At 43.8% G+C, this 20,448-nt stretch overlaps 1 protein-coding gene across 2 annotated transcripts in view; it reads left to right on the forward strand.

The window, feature by feature from the left end:
* Positions 1-227: 227 nt before the first annotated feature.
* The window catches only part of SUSD3 (sushi domain containing 3), an 84,961-nt gene continuing 64,740 nt past the window's right edge, over positions 228-20,448 (forward strand). For both annotated transcript variants that reach the window (XR_006390908.1, XM_044302031.1), the window contains exon 1: positions 228-525. Coding sequence is in view for 1 of the 2 variants with exons in the window: in XM_044302031.1 (XP_044157966.1) it covers positions 441-525 (85 nt within the window). In the remaining variant the exon portion in view is untranslated. The remainder of the gene's footprint in view (positions 526-20,448) is intronic.

A 20,448-nucleotide genomic window follows, 5' to 3' on the forward strand; every position in this document is an offset into this window, starting at 1 on the left:
CTCCTGTGTAATGGGAGCAGAAGAAGAAGAAGAAGAAGAAGTGACATCTCCTTCTGCAAACTTCACAATCTTTTTCCTGAGATGAGGAATGTTTGATTTGGAGTCCCTGAGGTGAGGTGCCATGAGCCACAGCAGCCTGCAGAGGGCGCCCGGGAGCACTGTCTTCCTGCAGCACATATAATCCAGTGCACACTCAGTGCTGCTTCCAGACTCCAGCAAATATTTCACTCCTCAACTGTCCCTGTCCATTTCAGATTAGAGATTAATGGGAGAGCAGGGGGGTGATCTGGGCCGGCAGCCTGTCCCAGCAGTCATTATGTGTGCAGCAAGACTGATGCCTCATTGAACCTCTCCCAGGGATCTCCAGGATTTCTCACCTGCCACAGAGGTCTCCTTCCTATCTTTTGCTCCTGCTATTGAATGAGGACAGAGCAGAAAGCATGCAGTCAGCCACAGCCTCAGTGTTGGACCTGTCAAGGACTGTCCTGGTCACAGAGGAGAAGAATAACTTGTATAACAGCACAGGTAAGGAAGGACCTGGCTGCTCCATGCCCCTTGGGGCTGATCCCTAGAGGTATATACAGTAACATAGGGTAGACTACACTCCAGCCATAGCCCATATAATATACAGCGGATTAATATACAGTTGATGTAACCCTTTCTTATGATTATCTGATCTGTGATGATTAGAAAACCTTCACATTGTTACAAAAATGTAGCAAAATTGTTTTGTAAATAGACATAATTTTGCTTCACAGGGACCAGGAGCCCCAGGTTACTTTATGAGGGGTATGCTCAATGTGATTTTTTTTTCGGTGACCTAAAAGGATGACTCTAGGTGACCTATAATGTGAGCTGGGGTGATGCAGAATGGACCCCCCATTTAACTGTAATCATAACATGTGCTTAGTCCTGACAATCTGAAGGGGGGGCATTCAATTATGAACTTGAAATATTTTATATGAGTCCTTTGTCCATACTGTAATTGCCCATCATACATGTCCATCACTTTGACTTTGTGTATATAATGAAGCTTGTTATATGGATCCTTATACAAGCAGTAGTGCTGCTGGTGCCAAAATTACTGTAAAAATGCATGTTTGTCTCCAAATTCTTCACAATTTATGGCAGTTCTGACTCTTTTGACAGTGTACCTCCATGGGCGATGATGAGTTAGCATTAGCAAATCATATATAAATTGACAAGGCTCATATACATCATCGATTACTGTTTTCGACATTTTCTATAGGTGGCTTCCCATTGTAGCTACGAGATGTGTGTTATTACCAAACTGACCTATTGTCTTTCCAAATTACTTTTTTTTTGGGTGTTTTTGTACATTTTTCATAATCTATAGTCGGCGTCACATTGTAGCTGTAGTCCCTACCAGATGTGTGGTATTACTAAACTGACCTATTGTCTTTCCAAATTGCTCTTTTTACTCTCAAGCCCCCATTAATAATAAGTTTTTATTAGAAGATCGAGTTATAAAATCCTTCAATAAAAATTATTGTTAAAAAAAAAAAAGAAGATCGTATATATGAAATGATGAGCAATCATTTAGTTTATGAGACACTGGGTTTGTATCAATCATTGATTAGTGTTTTTGACTTTTCTTAGGTCTATAGGTGGCGTCACATTGTAGCTGTAATCCCTACCAGATGTGTAGTATTACTGAACTGTCTTTCCAAATTACTCTTTTTACACTCAACCCCTATTAAGAATGACCATTCATCAGCAGGTCATATATGAAGTGATAAGTAATCATTTAGCTTATGAGACACTCGGCTCATCATTGATTATTATTTTTGACATTTATCATGTCTATAGGTGGTGTCACATTGTAGCTGTATCCCTACCAGATGCGTGGTATTACTGAACTGACCTATTATCTTTCCAAATTGCTCTTTTCACACTCAACCCCCATTGATAGTAAGCTTTCATTAGTGGATTATATATGAATTGATCAGTCATCGCTCAGCTTATGAGACACGAGGCTCATGTGAATCATTGATTACTGTTTTTGACATTTTTTATATCTATAGTCGGCGTCACATTGTAGTTGCACCATCTACGAGATGTGTGGTATTTTTCTAAACTCTTTCCTTTTACGTTTTGCGCTCAACCCCCATTAGTAACGAGCTTTTATTAGCAGATCATACATGAATTGATCAGTCATGGCGATAGATACAAAATCATCAATCAGTGTTTTTTTGACATTTTTTATTTCTACAGGTGGCGTCACATTGTAGCTGCACTCCCTCATTAACAGCTTTAGAATGTACTAGAGGTGTTAATAATATAATCGGCCCATAAGCTTTTAATGCCGCGCCATTCTCTCCGTTACTTGTACGGAACACATTACCTTAGTAGGTTAAAGTCTAGAACAGTTCAGGAATTCCCATTCTCCTGAGTAATTAAATCTTTTTTTTCTGTAGAAAATAGCAGTGCAGTCCCAGAAGTCTGCCCTCCTGAAGCTTTGTTAGAGAAGAGTTTGACTCAGAAGCAGGGAGAGTGATCTATTTCCCCTGTGGGTTCGATATGATCTATTTCATGGGCCATTCTGACAGCTCAGTTCCAGGCCTTTTAAATAACAATACAATGAGGACAAGTAACAGATCCACTCCGCCGGTAATTAAGCCATGCTTTTCAGAGACAAGGTTAATCCCCTGCTGTGTAATTTGTATTGAACAATTCGAACCAGTGACTAGTCATCTTATTCTGGTTGTAATGGTGGTGGTGGTATCACTGAATTGACTTATTGTCTTTTCACATGACGCATATTCATAGAAACCAATGATACATACAGTATCTCACAAAAGTAAGTCCACCCCTCACATTTTTGTTAATATTTTATTAGATCTTTTCATGGAGATCTGACACTTTGATACAATGTAAAGTAGTCAGTGTACGGCTTGTATAACAGTGTAAATTTCATGTGCCCTCAAAACAACTCAACAGACAGCCACTAATGGCTAAACCACTGGCAACAAAAGTCAGTACACCCCTAAGTGAAAATAGCCAAATTGTGCCCAAAGTGTTAATATTTTGTGTGGCCACCATTATTTTCCAGCACGGCCTTAACTCTCCAGGGCTTGGATTGTTGTCACTGGAATCCTCTTCCACTCCTCCATGACGATATCACTGAGCTGGTGGATGTTGGAAACCTTGCGCTCCTCCACCTTCCATTTGAGGATGCCCCAAAGATGCTCAATATGGTTTAGGTCTGGAGACATGCTTGTCCAGTCCAACACCTTTACCCTCAGTGTCTTTAGCAAGACAGTGGTCATCTTGGAGGTGTTTTTGGGGCCATTATGATGTTGGATTACTGCCCTGAGGCCCAGGGAGGGGATCATGCTCTGCTTTAGTATGTCACAGTACATGTTGCCATTCATGATTCCCTCAGTGAACTGTAGCTCCCTGCAGCCGGCAGCACTCATGCAGCCCCAAGCCATGACACTCCCACCACCATGCTTGACTGTAGGCAAGACACACTTGTCTTTGTACTCCTCATCTGGTTGCCGCCACACACACTTGACAGCATCTGAACCAAATAAGTTTATCTTGGTCTCATCAGACCACAGGACATGGTTCCAGTAATCCATGTCCTTAGTTTGCTTGTCTTCAGCAAACTGTTTGCAGACTTTCTTGTGCATCACCTTTAGAAGAGGCTTCCTTCTGGGACGACAGCCATGCAGACCAGTTTGATGCAGAGTGCGGTGTATAGTCTGAGCACTGACATGCTGACCCCCCCATGCTCAATATCACACTGAGCACGTGCACTCAACTTCTTTGGTCAACCGGAGAAAGGCCTGTTCTGAGTGGAACTTGTCTTGTTAAACCGCAGTATGGTCTTGACCACCATGCTGCAGCTCAGTTTCAGGGGGTTGGCAATCGTTATGTAGAGCAACTATTCTTTTTTTCAGATCCTCCGAGAGTTCTTTGCTGTGAGGTGTCATGTCGAACTTCCAGTGACCAGAGTGTGAGAGCCATAACACCAAATTTAACACACCTGCTCCCCATTCACACCTTATTTTGAGGGCACACCAAATTTACACTGTTATACAAGCTGTAGACTTACTACCTTACATTGTATCAAAGTGTCATATCTCAAGTGCTGTCCCATGAAAAGATATAATAATATATTTGCAATAATGTGAGGGGTGGACTCACTTTTGTGAGATGCTGTATCTAGCTATGAATAGGCGGAGAGAGTGATGTATACAACACGAGGGAGGCTACATGGATATACACCACCCTGCATTGTCTGGGGTCTATTAATATTCCATTACAAAGCTAACAAATGTTGATACATTGCCAGGTGGAATGGTCATCAAACGTTTCATAGACCCTCAATGGCATACAAATGTTCTGTGGTTACCCTTAGACTACTACCACCCCTTTCAGACACTTTGAGGAAGGGAGTTTGAGAGTCCACACTCTAGTTATAACTCCTTTTCTGTTTTCATTGAACTGATAAGATCAATGGGTGAAAAAACTGGAAAACTCAACCAGCAACTGATCCACTTCTCACCTTCGATGGGTCCACAGTCTTTTGTGTCTGGGTCTCTCTATAGGGTCAGAACCTGGGCCCATCAAAGGAACCTCTGATATTCCTATTGGCCAGTCTCGCTCTACCACATTTTCCTTCACCATCTACTGTGGGGATCGGGGTCAGATTTCATTCTAGTTCTGACCTTCTAGTCATGATCCAGAAGGTACATTATGAACATGGCCATAGGTCCCTCCTGTAGAAATTAACAAAAAATATACCAAAAAAAAGGGAATTTCAATGGTAAAAATTAATACTTTTTATGTAAAATTGTGAATAAAAAAAGCAATGCTACATACAGCAAATGCCTGCTGGCTATAGAGTCAAATAGTAGACCTACAGATGTAGCAGGACTAAGACTCAAACTCTTTACTCAAATTTCTTAACTCATCGCGTTATCTTGAAACAAAAGCTATTCAAAAGCAATTGATAGTGTTTGCTTAACACATTTAGTTTAGATAACACGTCTCATAAAGCATGTGTGTTAACTCTACTACAGTATGGGGGATGGGGGGGGGCATTCCAGTGTGGGTAGGGATGATTTATTGGAGGCAAGCCTTATGGGTTCTCCGATGTTATAGTCAAAAATGCATATATTATACTGAGCAATTTGATATTGTGTAAGAATTTTCTATTTTTGTATTAAATAATTTTAAATAATTTAATAAAAAATAAAATAAAAACTCTAATGCAGTATGAACCTTATAGTTTTTATTCACAAGACAATACAATCACGCGAGACTAATTGCGTGGCAAGGAGTCGACCCATTATGGTGCCCTGGCAAAGTCACCTGGACACTGCGGTTTTACCACCATGTTGATTAGAACCCTAATGCTGTTGGATTAATGCAATTAAAGGGGTTTTCCAGGCTCCTGATTGGTGAGGGTGCAGGGTGTCAGACCCTCACTGATCGGATATTAATGACCTATCCTGAGGATGGGTCATCAATATGAGGAGCATAGAAAACCCCCTTTTTAAAGGAATTGTCCAATTGATCACCATGAGCCTAGATGTTGAAACCGCAGGAGATCTGATGATGGGATCACATGGATGGGTTCCTCTCCATCAGAGACGATGCTTCTCGGTGAACATTGGCTGATAGGGGGGGTACTAAGCAGGAGGTACTCCTTTATGATGTCTTTTTGCACTAATAGGGCATATTGACCGGGTGGACCGATGCTATTAAGCTGCCACTTTTTGCTGCTCTTGTGACTGTAAGGCAATATTCACTCTACTCAGATTTGCCATAGGCAGATCTGTGATTCCCCCCCCCCCCCCACACCACCAGAAAATCCATAGCAGAAATCGAACTGAAAATCATATTTCTGCCACATATTGGTCAGAGGATCTGCAGGCAGATAGCTCCCATTGTTAAATTGGTGGAATAGATTCTGTTAAAAATGTTGTCTGACCTCAGACATATCGCTAGGATATGCCTCCAATGGTGTGGGTCCCAGAGGTGGTATCTTTAGAATGGAGCCCCTGCCCCCCCCCCTCTCCCCCCACCACCACCACCAACATCACCACCATGCACAGCCTCCCTCCATTCATTGCTGTAGGAATTTCCTTCACTTTTCGGGCTCCTCCCTAAAGACAGGTGCAGGTCCCAGCATTTAGAGGCGACTTGCCCTTGTATACGCAAACAGTATTTAAAGGGGGTTTTCCCATCTCAGACAATGGGGGCATATCACTAGGATATGCCCCCATAGTCTGATAGGACCCGCACCTATATCGGGAACGGAGCCCCAAAAGTCCCGGAGGGCGCACTGCATATGCGCAGCCAACCCTCCATTCATTTCTATGATAGGACCCGCACCTATATCGGGAACGGAGCCCCAAAAGTCCCGGAGGGCGCACTGCATATGCGCAGCCAACCCTCCATTAATTTCTGTGCCGAAAATAGCCAAGCCCCGTCAGCCCCATAGAAATGAATGGGAGCAGTGTCCGCGCAAGCGTGGTGCGCTCCCATTCACTACTATGGGGAGTGCGGTTGGTGGTGCCCGGGGTCCTCAGCCACCATCTTCCCCACTCCATTCTCGATATAGACAGTGGGGACATATCCTAGCAATATGCCCCCTATTGTTTCACATGGGAATACCCCTAATGTTCCAGGAAAAAAACATTCGTCAAGTTGAACTTTGAGTTGTGTACCTATGAAAAGCTTGTATTCAGTTATGTATTACCGGTGTTGAACCAACCGTATCACCCTGTGGCGGCTTATTATACCGCACTGTAATAACTTACACTTTACATTAACTCCTATTTAATCAGCAAGTGACCAAGAGATAATCAGGCTACTTTTACACTCGCGTTTTTGCGGATCCATCATGGATCTGCAAAAACGCTTCCGTTACAATAATACAACCGCATGCATCTGTCATGAACGGATCCGGTTGTGTTATGTCTTCTATAGCCATGATGGATCCGCCATGAACACCATTGAAAGTCAATGGGGGACGGATCCGTTTTCTATTGTTTCAGAGAAAACTGATCCGTCCCCCATTGACTTACATTGTGTGTCAGGACGGATCCGTCTTGCTCCGCACCACATGGCGGACAGAAAAACGCTGCAGGCAGTGTTTTGGTGTCCGTCTCCAGAGCGGAATGGAGACTGATCGGAGGCAAACTGATGCATTCTGAGCGGATCCTTTTCCATCCAGAATGCATTAGGGCAAAACTGATCCGTTTTGGACCGCCTGTCAGAGCCCTGAACGGATCTCACAAACGGAAAGCCAAAACGCTAGCGTGAAAGTAGCCTTACTTTCAAAGGCTCCCTTCTTCTATCTGCTGATTCCAGCCTGCGAAATGTAAATGTTTCCCAATGTGTTGGACTTTATGTATAAAGGTGAATAGTCACTTATTGTGAATAGTTACATTTTCGTAAGGCATTTACTAACTGGTTACAGTGGAGAACTGCTCCGTTTTTTGTCTATACACACTTTTATACAATGGATCCAGTATTCGTGAAATCGTGAATGAGTCTCTTTTTGACTAGTTCAAGCTATATGATATATATGTTATATACTTTGGTTATAAGAGTAGACATATGTAATATCATTTGGCAGACCCAATGACTCCCTAAAGGGGATCTGTCACCTCCGACAAACCCTATTAGGTACTATACATGTATAGAGGCCCTGCCGCTGACTCTGGATCAGTCATTTGTATGTCGATCTGCCCCCCCATTCCCCTGCTGTGCTCCTGCAAACCAGCGATGAGACGCATTGAGAGGACTCCTGTGCATGCGCACACAATTGAGAAGTCCTCTCTATACATTCTACGTCCGGTTTGTGGGTACATAGTGGGGGAAAGGCGGTGAGTATCGGCATACAAATGACTTATCTGGAGTCAGCAGTAGGTGTTCTATACATGTATTATTGTACTTAATAGTGTGACAGACTCCCTTTAAAGAGTCACTGTGCTTTCACACAATATCATCTAATTTATTAGAGAACGGTGTAACTAGCAAATTTCTAAATTACTTCATTTAAACAATATGTCTGCATCCACCTGAAAATAGCTGTAACGTCATTGGCACTAGGGGGTCTTACTTCCATCTAAGTTGCAGACCACTGCCTGTTTTAGGCAAGATCGGCCCCGACTCAGAAGACGGCTGAGAGAAAGTGGGGGCATGTCAGAACTAGCGGAGATTATGTGCCTGATAAAACAACTGTTTCTATACAGCTTCTGGACATCACAGAAGACTCCTGCTCCCTAGAAGATGACAAACATAGTGGGAAGTAAGGGAAGTGAGATCACTGCATACAGTACTGGGAGAAGAGAGACACCCTTTGCTTGTGAGAGAAATGCATCTAGCTGTGCAACTGAAACAGGGAATAATATGACTGAAAGAGACTTTAGGGAAACGCAAATATAATGGTTCCTTCGCAGTTATGATTGTACAAAGAAGCACAGCGCAGATTTTCCACAAGGGTTTTCATGCCATTTTTGCTGCGTTTATGTACCAAAATCACACCAAAATCTATGTGATTTTGATGCGGATCTGATGTGGATTTGCCCCAGATCTCACCATCTGCTTTTCAGAGGGTGAAGTCTGCACTAAAAACCCACACAACAATTGACATACTGCAGATTTCAAAATCCACACCGGTTTAATTTTCACACAGAATATTTCCGCATAGTGTACATAAGGGCTTGTTCACACGACCATTGCCCCTCCATGCCCGTGCTGTGGACCGCAAATTGCCGCATGTAGATCGCGGACCCATTCATTTGAATGGGTCGGCGATCCGTCTGTTCCGCAAAAAGATAGAGCAAGTGTGCGGCCCGCAATACAGCAACGGAGGGGCAACGGTCGTGTGAACGAGTCCTAAGACTTTAAAAATCTCAACAGCTTAGTTGGTACTGCCTTAGGGCTCATGCAGATGAGCGTGTGTTGGCTGGGCTGCAGTTCACAATGAATGGGCACCAACCGTAGGGCCGCCGTATGCGGGCACAGGACCTATTCACTTCAATGGGGTCCGTAATCTGCATCTGGCAGTCCACACTGCCCACACTGCAAAAAAGTTGTGCATGCACTACTTTTATGCGGTGCGGAGGCATGGACAGAAAACCAGCAGAAGCTTCTGTGGTGTTCTGTGCCTCCGTTCCGCACTGTACCTAACAGATTGCGGACTCGTTCAAGTTAATTGGTCTGCATCCGTGATGCGGTGCACAAAATACTGATGCCCGTATATAGCAGACCCGCTGTCTGAGGGCCGCAATACAGGCACCGGCCAACAATGGTCATGTGCATGAGCCCTTATGCAGTGGATCTTCTACACAAATATCCACATGTAATACACACCGTGCGCATATACCCTTAAAGGGAACCGGTCAGCAAGATAGCTGACATTTAACTATGCTCATTACCTTACATATCTTTCCAAGCATGTTGTCCCTGATGGTGCTGTTATCCTGGTTTCATGTTTGCAGAGAAAATCGTCTTTATTCCCCACTCTCAGCTTATGAGTGCTTACAAGTCAAGGAGGCTGGCACCCAAATCCTGCCTCCTGCCCCTTGATTGATGCTCCTCGCCTCTCCGCATCTTGCAAACTACTCCCGCATTCGCAATCTGTCACCTCCAGAGCACCTGCACAGTAAAGCTGGGTGTACAACTCCTGGTGTCAGCCCTTCACAGCACCTGCGCAGGATATGCACCTGGAAAGGTTCGCTTCACTGCGCAGGTGCCCTGAAGGAGACAGACTAGGCCTTCGCAAGATATGGGTGAAATTGGCAAATGTTGTTTTACCAAGGTGTTTTTGTGACGAAGGAGGCTCGAAGGTCAATCTAGCGCATATGACGACACAATTTCATAACTGGTACCTAATAAATGGGTGGGCTTGGTACAGATTTGAGGCTCTAGAACTTTAAAAGGGTTTTTCGAGACTTGGATAGGTCATCAGTATCTGATCAATAAGGGTCTGACACCCGAGACCCCCACCAACCAGATGTTTGAGAGGGGAATGGCGCTTGCAGTAGCGCCACGGCCTTCTCGCAGCATTTCCTAGGCCATGTGATGTCACGCTCATCAGTCAGATGGCCTAGGCTCGGCTCAGCCCCATAGACGTGAATGGGGCTATACTGCAATACCAAGCACAACCGCTATACAATGTACGGCGCTGTGCTTGGTGAGCACAGAGAAAGCGGCGACACTCACAGGAGCACCGCAGCCATCTCAAACAGTTGATCGGCGGGGGTCCCAGGTGTCGGACCCCCACCGATCAGATACTGATCGCCAATATTTGAATCTCGTAAAACCATTCTAAGATGCAGCAAAAGATTTACGCGTAGTAAAAGGAGAAGGGCGATATCCAGGATTTTACCTTTGGCACTACCCACCTCTGCCATCCGTTATTTCTGTGTTGGCTCTTCAGTGCCAGTTTCTACTTTAGCTGTGTGTAGATCGATCGGTGCTGGCAGCAGACCAGAGGAAATCGCGTGAAGCAACTTAGGCCTGACAATAAACTCAGTGCATGAAACAGCTCCGGCGCCGGGTAGCCTTATGATGTTAAATTTTTTACCAGCAGAAGATGCTTTTATTATTCTCATGCTTGAGTTTTTAATCTAATATTCATTAAGTGCTGCTGTCTTATCATATCAGGCTATTTATGCCGATATTATGTTATTCATTGTCGGAGTTAGGTCAGCGAGGGAATGAGTTTGGTGAGACATTCCAGTGGTAATTTTATTATGCTAAAATTGACCTTTTTAGGTGGCGTGCATGAATGGTTTTATTCCAATTTATTGCTTCAGTTATGGCTTCTTCTTGGGATCAGACTGAGGGTTGCTGTAATAAAAATCTTCGGTAAACTCCTCTGTCAGCATTTAAAGGGTTAGCAGAGTCACTTGCCATTGAATTGCCGTTAATCGGTCGTGAAATTGTTTTGTGATTCCTGTCTTCTCTTCGTCTACCTGTCTGCTCGTAACTTCTACTCCAAATATTTCCTTTTTACATGTTCCTAGGTCCAAGCCATTATTCTGGAGATGGTAAAAACACCCCATATGGTTCTTATGACTGACCCCAAGTTGTCATCTTTTGCTGTAAATATTAAAGGGGTTTTCCAGGTTTTTTAAACTGATGACCTATCCACAGCATAGGGTCCACTAATCAGCTGTTTGAGGAGGAGCATGGCAGCCTCCTCACAGCTTACCAAGCACACTGCCTTACATTGTTTAGCGGCACTGCTTGGTATCACAGCTCATTCACTTCAATGGGACTGAACTGTGCCTGCCCCTAAGGCCACGTGACCGATGAACGTGTCGTCACTGGCCTAGGTAAGCTGCAAGAAGGCGTAGCACTCTGCCACCTTTATCAGTTGATTGTCAGGGGTCCCGAGTGTCGGACCTCCACTAATCAGATACTGATGACCTATCCTGAGGATCAGTCATCAGTTAAAAGCTGTTGAAAAACTCTTTTAACCCAACTGCTGTAATACTGTAAGGCATAGACAGTAATGATAGACCGCTATCATATATGTTTATCAGTGATGGGGTGAACAAAAAACTCATCACGCCTTGAAGGAACTTCTACTGAAGTCCCCTAATCTAGAACATGGTGACACCTGTGCCTCATCAGTGGGTGAAGTCCTATAATGTGCACAAAAATAGTCAACCGTGTTCTTAAACTAATGATTGCTGCAACCTAAGAATGGAAGGACCAACATATAACTCCTGTCAAAACTGCCTTCGTAGCCGTACATCCCTTCATCTATGTGCAACTCCATTGGCAGCCCTGGCACATTGAATGGGAAGAATAGTGCTGGAAACAATGGAACCCAACAGACCTAAATGTAAGTCAGTAGGGTCTATCTGTCATGTGAGGGATCTGCAGGGCTTTGTGGTTTCCATTATGAACAGAAGCCATAACGCAAGTATGAACAAAGCCTTAAGTAGAATTATTCAACACAGCATTATATACATTTTTTTAAATATGTTTTTAGCTAATAAGCCTTGAACATCAGAATAATGTCATATCCAATGTCAGCAATCTATTACTAGATTACGAGATTTTGTGAATATGATAATATTACTCATAGGTTAACTAAATTTAAAGAATAACTCATTTCAAAGGTGAAGATAAGGTGAAGATAAGAAATTTTGTAAGGTATTTTATTATTTTTAAAATGCCTCTTTCTCCATCTATCAGGCTCCTGCCCCCTCCAGCTTCCTGCACTGATCATTCCCTCTCAATTCACTGCTAAAAGCCATCTTTAGTAAAGGCGAGTTAGCAGCTTACCGAGAGATCTGGTTACAGCTGCAGCCCATAGTCTGTAGAGGAGGGAGAAACAGAATGGTGAATGGGACAATGACAAGACGCTGCTGCAGCCTTTAATAAGTTTTCTATCTCACTCCACAACTGAATTCACAGCTACGTTGCTCAGTAAAAGCTCATGCACACAACTATAGTCTTTATTGCGGTCAGCAAATTGGGGATCGGCAAAACACAGATACCAGCCATGGAACATCCAGTCCATAATGTGGACAAGAATAGGACATGTTCTTTTTTTTGTGGGTGCCTACGGATGTGTACAGCACACAGTGCGCTGTCCACATCTTTTGTGGCCCCATTGAAGTGAATGGGTCCACATCTGACTCCCCAAAAATTCGGATCAGATGTGGACTAATACAGCGGTCGAGTGCATGAGCCCTAATGCTGTATAATGAGCTACACACAGCTTCTGGCTTAGCAAAAACAGATCCATACATACTTTGTAATATTGATTCGCAAACATTTCCCTTAATGGTATAATTAGTATACTATAAGTTATTGTAGTTAGTGATTAACTGTGGTGGAAAGATGACAACCCAGCAGACGGGACATCAGAAAGAGTCCAGGAAGGAACCTCTGCTCAGCTGATTGAAGAAAATCATCCAGAAAGCGTGTTTATGCAGTTTGAGGAGACACCATAGTATCTATGATTAGTTAAAAGCCTTAAATAATTTATATTTGTCAGGCCCTGGTACAAAAAAAAAGTCATACGTCTGCTTGGAGAACACTTCTGTAGGACGGATAATTGTAACATTTATCAGTTCCCACCAGGGCTTTCATTTGCTTAGTCATGTCTTGTTTTGAACGTTGGTGATATATCTTGTATGACAGGCAGCCTGCTTTTAACTCCCACATGGCCAGGCAGAATGAGAACAGATCATACAACTAAATGTATGTACCCTACCCCCAAATCCATACTTAGGTCATGTTCACATCAAAAATACGGGACAAAATAGTGCAGGGATGGTCAACCTGTGGCTCTCCAGGTGTTGTAAAACTACAACTCCCACCATGCCCTGCTGTAGGCAGTCTGGGCATGCTGGGAGTGGTAGTTTTGCAACAGCTGGAGAGCTTCAGGTTGTCCATCCCTGAAATAGTGCATCACGCTGCTCTGTTTTGTCTGGTAAAATAACGGGTTGTATGACGGAAACTCAGTGGACTCCATTATAGTCAGTGAGGTCTGTCGGGAGTCATTGGTGTCTGGATACGAAGTTTATGTTATTTTCATTGTTCTTCTTCTATAATGGAGCAAAACAATGGAAAAAAGACTACGGATGTGAACATAGCCTAACCTAGTGTCCAAGATCATTGAAAGACGTAGACTGGAATGGGGCAGATTATGACACTCAAGACTTCAGAGCTGTGAAGATTTCCACATGAGGCCTTTGAGGTACGGAAAAGCCCAAGCAGTCTATCCATCCCCACAGTAGTCTTCTTACCAACGGTCCAGGCCAGTAAGTTATGCCTTATGACATGTCTATTTTGGGTGGTAGCCTGCGAGGATAGACCATGTGGTTGTACAACAAGTGATCTTCAGTAGAAGAAGATAAACAGGGTCATGTAACCATGGGCTGAATCGGTGGATCGGTAATGAAATTGAAGAGGGTGTAAATTAGAAAGTGTAAGATGATTTTAATAGGAATCTCCAGTCTAGATACATAGAAGGTATGTACTAGAAAACCCCTTTAACCTTCTTGCTGAGGTTGGTCCTTGCTGAAGACTACTCACAGGATCGCAGTTCCCAAGAGCACAACACGAACCAGCAGGCAAAGATCGTCAGGAAGCAGACAAGACCTACTGAGTGAAAGGGTCAAGATCAAGAGGTGCACAACTATTAGGCAAGGGCTACACGGGAACACTGGTCACGCGACACCTGTCGTGGCCAGGATTGTTCAGCAGTAGTGGTCCTATAGAAATTAATGGGATCGCCGAGGCAGTCCCAAGAAATCCAGCCGTGTCGCTGTGTAGCCCTTGCGTTATTGTGGGTTTGATGGTCATCTTGTTAAAGTAGCTTTCTGAATCAGGATACTGATGGTCTAACCCTAAGGCCATCAATAGGGTTGAGCGAATTGAAGTATCCCAAGTGGACTTCGATCCGAATTTCGATTTGCAGTGAAGCTGAATTTCCTTGTGCTTCGTGGTAGGGAATCAATTTCCCCTCAGATTTTTCCAATAGTGTGCAAGTACGACCAACGCTGCTGGATTGCAGGGTGGTCGTAACCCCTGGATATGAGCAGTGTATAATGTGATGGAAAATTGAATCCAGCCAGCAAAGGAAGCAACATGGAAAATCACAATACATTAATAAGTGTATTGCATTAACTTTCTCTACATGATAAATGCTGAAATGAGACAACCCTTTCAAAAAGCCGATTGGGAGGGGTGTCTGGTGTGGACCAGTGCGGATCTCATAATCTCAGAAAAAAACCTAAAGATAATTATTAGATAAGACAATGGGAAGCACATCTTGGAATGAGTGACAATAGTGCTGATGAGTTCAGGAACTTGGACAATTAAAGCTACATTTACATCAGAATCACTTACACCACTGTATTGCTTTTGTGCGGGGGAACTTTTCTGGAAAAGTCACCTTTTTGCCCTCCTGTGTGTGGCCTCTAATTGTCCTGTAACCAGTTGTAAAGAAACAGGGAGCAGATGTCACCTCAGTAAGTGTGCACAGCTACGGATCCTCAGCTGCCGCAGACTTGGTGGGTTTCATTATTGACACAGTCAGCTCTAGCAGACAGAGGAATTGCTCTGGGCAATAAAGTCATTAGTCAAATCCCTTCCCCAATTTCACAGAGTTTGAAAGTTTCCAAGAAGTAATTGCAAGAATTAGTGGGAATCATTTCAATTCCAGCAACCTTGCCAGGCATGGCTACGAAAAAATCGGATGAGATGCAATTATTCCCCGCAGGAAGTGACATTATGTCATCGTGTCACTATAAACTAAAGGCGGTCGTACACTTTATTTTAACAAGAAAGCCGAACATGAGATTAAGGCCTCCTGCACACGACCGTATGGCTTTTTCAGTGTTTTGCGGTCCGTTTTTTGTTTCTGTTGTGTTTCCGCTTCTGTTCCGTTTTTCCATTCCGTTTTCCGTATGGCATATACAGTATACAGTAATTACATAGATAAAATTGGGCTTGGCATAACATTTTCAATAGATGGTTCCACAAAAAACGGAACGGAAAAGGAAGACATACGGAGCCACGGAATGGAGCCACGGAACGTGATTTGCAGGCAATAATAGGACATGTTCTATCTTTAAACGGAACGGAAAAACGGAAATACGGAAACGGAATGCATATGGAGTACATTCCGTTTTTTTTTTTGCAGAACCATTGAAATTAATGGTTCCGTATACGGAACGCAAAAAACGACCAGTAAACGGGGGTAAATACCGGTCGTGTGCAGGAGGCCTCATGCACACGACCATATTTTGTTTCTGTGTCCGATCCGTTTTTTTTTGCGGATAGGATGCAGACCCATTCATTTCAATGGGTCTGCAAAAAAACATCAGTATGTCCGTTCCGTTGCTCCGCAAAAAAAATAGTGCATGTCCTATTTTTTTCTAGTTAGCGGACAAGGATAGGCATTATTACAATGGATCCGCAATTTGCGGACCGCAAAACACATACGGTCGTGTGCATGGAGCCTAAGTTGAATGTGAGAGATTTTCTAGTTTTCCTACCGATTAGATTTTTATACAGAATTAGCTCTTATGCACACGACCGTAGTTCGGGTCCACATCCGAGCCGCAGTTTCACTTCAATGGGCCCGCGAAAGATGCGGACAGCACTCAGTGTGCTGTCCGCATGCGTTGCACCGTTCTGTGGCCCCGCAAAAAAATATAGCATGCCCTATTCTTGTCCGTTTTGCGGACAAGAATCGGCATGTCTACAATTGGCCGCCCGTTCCGTTCCGCAAATTGCGGAAGGCACACGGACGGCTTCCGTTTTCTTGCGGATCCGCGGTTTGTGGACCGCAAAAAAGGGCACGGTCGTGTGCATGTAGCCTTAATTAGTATAATCCTGGACATATTGCATGATATAGTTACAATATATAACGGATCTGAGTCTGTAAATGCAGCAGAGCGGAAATTGTCATTAGGCACTATATATTCAGTATGCAGTATTTGTAAGATATATATATTAGTTTTTTAAGTAATGACAAGTCAGTAGGTTTCTCACTAGTTCTCACATTCGTATGTCTGCTCTGCGGGCCTTCCAAAAAAAATTGAAAATGTCCTATTCTTGTCCGTTTTACAGACAAGGATAGGACTGTTCTATCTGGGGCCGGCCATTTCATTCTGAAAAATGCGGACCACAAAAACGGTAATGGCGCTGTACATGAACCCTTAGGCTACCTCGACGGGTAACACCAGGTGGGCCTTGCAGACTGCTGGTAATTCATTTATAAACTTCTAGTAGGAATAATAGAAGACTAGCACAGCATGCAGTAATATTAGTAAAACAGACATGTCATGCGAGGTGACAGCTCGTCCTAAAAAGGGCTTTCCGAGATTTTCTTTTACTGATGACCTGTCCTCCGATCAGCTGTTTAAGAAGGCACCGACGCTCGCAGTAGCTCTAGGGCCTTCTCGCAGATTTGCTTAGGCCATGTGATGCTATGTTCACCAGCCACATGGCCTAGGCACAGCTCTGCCCCACTGAGCAAAGAAAAGGATGTGGTGCTACAGCGAGCGTTGGTGCCTTCTCAAACAGCTGGGTGTCGGACCCCCACCGATCAGATAATGATGACCTATCTAGAGGATAGGTCATCAGTAAAAAAAAAAAAAATCTCGGACTACCCCTTTCACTATGCAATGAATAGGGTATTTTAAATTAAGTATAATTACAATATACATGCATAAAAACATTGTGAGCTTGTTACTACATTAGATTTTCCTCTCCGGAAAACCCCTTTAATATACACTGAGGTTGAGGGTGAAGAAAAGTAGTGTTTTATTACTTTATTACTTTTCTCCAAATTTTTGGTTCATTTTGATGGGAAATAATTATTTCATTACCTGTGGTTCTTGTTGCTATTTGTATATACAGCTATATGGTATTTACTGTATTTTTTGTTCCATAAGATGCACCTAGTATTGAGGAAGAAAATAAGAAAAAAAATATTTTTCATCAGACTTCAGATAAGACCCCTAATCTTCATGAGACCACCAAATCAGACCCCCATTCCTCATCAGACCTCAGATCAGATCACCATTCCTCATCAGACCCCATCAAATCTCAGATCAGACCCCCAACTCATGCCCTCATTAGACCTGAGACCAGACTCACATTCATTATTAGACCTTAGATCAGACCCCCATTACTCATTAGACCTCGGAACAGACCTCCATCAGACCTCAGATCAGACCCCCATTCTTCATTAGACCTCAACTCAGACCTCACATCAAGCCCCCATTCCCCGTTAGACCTCGGATCAGACCCTCAATAGACATAAAATAAATAAAATAACTTACCTCTCCTCCTCCGGACATTGCGACCACTCTGCAGATCCAGCAGCTCTTCCTGCACTTACCGCTGCCTGCTCTTTTTCAGGTGCCCCGCTGCACTGTCACCTGATGTTGCTCAACGTAAGGTCATAGTACGCGCACTGCGTCCTGATGCTGTACGCAGTCAGGAAAGTGCAGTACGGTGCCCAGAGAAAACTAGGGAGCAGTGAGTACATGTAGCACCAGGAATTTTGTATTCACCGCTCCCCAGTCCTGTTGTATACTATTAAAGTGAACCTGTCATGTGGATATTTGATTATAATCTAACTAATTATATACAATCATTAACTACTAAAAAGTACCTTGGATGTATTCACTTACTGGTGTGACAGATGGTTACCTCATAATATACACACCAAGATGCCGCATGCTAATGAGCTGATTTGAGTCCAGCGTGATGTCATTGAGTCCGGCGTTTATTTAATTCAGAGCTATAGCCACTCCCCTGCCTACCTGCTGCTGATTCATATGGAAAATAACTGTCAATCAGCAGCAGGTGGGCGGGGAGAGTCAGGAGCTCATGAATATTCAGGACTCATCATTAGGAGCTGGAGCTTTTCAATACAAGATGTTGGCAGATTGACTGTGTCAGTTAAAGAAAGTGACCCAGCATTTTGCTAAGAGAATCAGTCACTTATTTATGTTGCCCTTAGTTAGGACACCATAAAACTGGTGACAGGTTCCCTTTAAGCGCTTTCATAATGGAAGCGCTCACTAGTATTCACTCCACAAGACCTTCTGCCATTTCCCCCCACTTTTGGGCAGGGGGTGTGTCTTATGGAGCAAAAAACACAGTAGTTTATTGGCAGGTGCAGTATATACATAATATTATAGATACACTATATGCAGAGGTTGTGCCGCTAGGCTTCACCCGGGTTCTACCCCTGTATCTAAATACCCTGGTCAAAACGGCGCCAGGACACATCTTTCCACAGACTATAGAAGCATAACTTGAAGCTCCTGGTCTCCAATGCTAAGGCTGGGTTCACACCTGAGCGTATTCGATAAGCGCTGTTTACAGGCATTTTTGAGGCGTATTTTGGGGCGTTTTTGTATTTTGGAAACGCGTTCTTGCTATTGACCACAATGAAAAACAGAGGTGTTACGCGCTACAATACGCCCCAAAGAAGCTCCTGTACTTCTTGGGGCGTAGGGCGTTTTTACAGCGCATTCGTACGCGCTGTAAAACGCTCAGGTGAGAACCATGCCCATAGGGAAACATTGGTTTTTGCCTATTGAGCGTTTTACAGCGTGTAGGAACGCGCTGTAAAACGCTCAGGTGTGAACCTAGCCTAATCTGTAACAGGGACCTCACCTACCATTCAGAATACTGGTGTGTCTTATGGGGCAGAGGAACCTGTAGGCACCATCAGACTCCAGGATCTCAATGCAACTGCTATCTGTGTCCCCCCTTTCATGTACCCCCTGCCTGTTTGTATGTTATCCCAGAGCTCCTCAATTTCACTCTAGAGTCTATGGTATAGCGTTATATATTTTTTTCCTCTAAACCATTGAGATTCAGCTCTTTCATTTGGAAACTGTCATCGGCGCAAATCAACGGTATTTTTTCTGTATCTTATTTTTATTTCATTTATGCTTCAATTGTCACGTCGAGTGCTTGTGATTAGTTTGCAGAGCACTCTATTTACTTAGAAATGCTGTTCTTTTATATCCGCCGCCGCCGCTGGTATATTCACTGTAATTATTTTCAGAAAAGCATCCCATATTTCATCCTGCTTTCCATTTCACATGCAGAACGGAGATGGTTCTGTATCTGCAGAGTTTGGAGAGCAGAATCCCATTGTTCTTTATGCTTTTTTTCCTGCCGCTTCATAATATTCTGAAGGACGGTACGTTCCTCCGGTCAGTGTTTCAGGCGTTGTTTCAGACGTGTAATGAATCAACTGACAAAAATATGTCACCGCATCCTACCTGAGAGTTCACTGATTGTTACCATAGGAACCGGGGCCCGGCTTCATGCGGCCGAGAGTGACTGTACGGTAGTCGGTAATGACAGGAGAGCAACTTCTTGGAAAATCAGATGCAGATATTCGAGAAAGATTTGCAACAGATGAGCCCAAAGCCCCCAGAATCCGCTTTACTGTTTAGGTTCCTGTCGAATGGTCAGGCTCAGCGATATCTGGATTTTCCAAAGTATTATACTTATGGCTCATGCACACATGGGAAAAAATGCGGATCGGATGCGGACCCATTCATCTCAAACCAGTCTGCATCCGTAAGTTCATTCCGCAGCCCTGCAAAAAAATATAGAACATGTCCTATTCTTGTCCGTTCTGCGTTTTAGACGCCCAGTCTTAATAAAGCCCTAAGCCGGTGGTGGCTCCACGAAAGTTCTGAAGAGACGCCAGCCTCTCCATAACTTCGGCGCATCCAGCGCCAATTCAATATGTAAGACCGCTTCTGTGTCAAAGAAAACGGATCCGTCTCCATTGACTTACATTGTGAGTCATGACGGATCCGTCTTGCTCCGCATCGCAGGACGCACTCAGAAATGCTGCTGGCTGCTCCATGTGTGCGTCATGGGAAGGCAACCCAACAGAACGGAATGCATTCTGGAGCTCTCCGTTCCCTTCGGTTCAGT

The sequence above is a fragment of the Bufo gargarizans genome, chromosome 7, assembly GCF_014858855.1.
Source record: "Bufo gargarizans isolate SCDJY-AF-19 chromosome 7, ASM1485885v1, whole genome shotgun sequence".
In the NCBI taxonomy this organism is placed as follows: domain Eukaryota; kingdom Metazoa; phylum Chordata; class Amphibia; order Anura; family Bufonidae; genus Bufo; species Bufo gargarizans.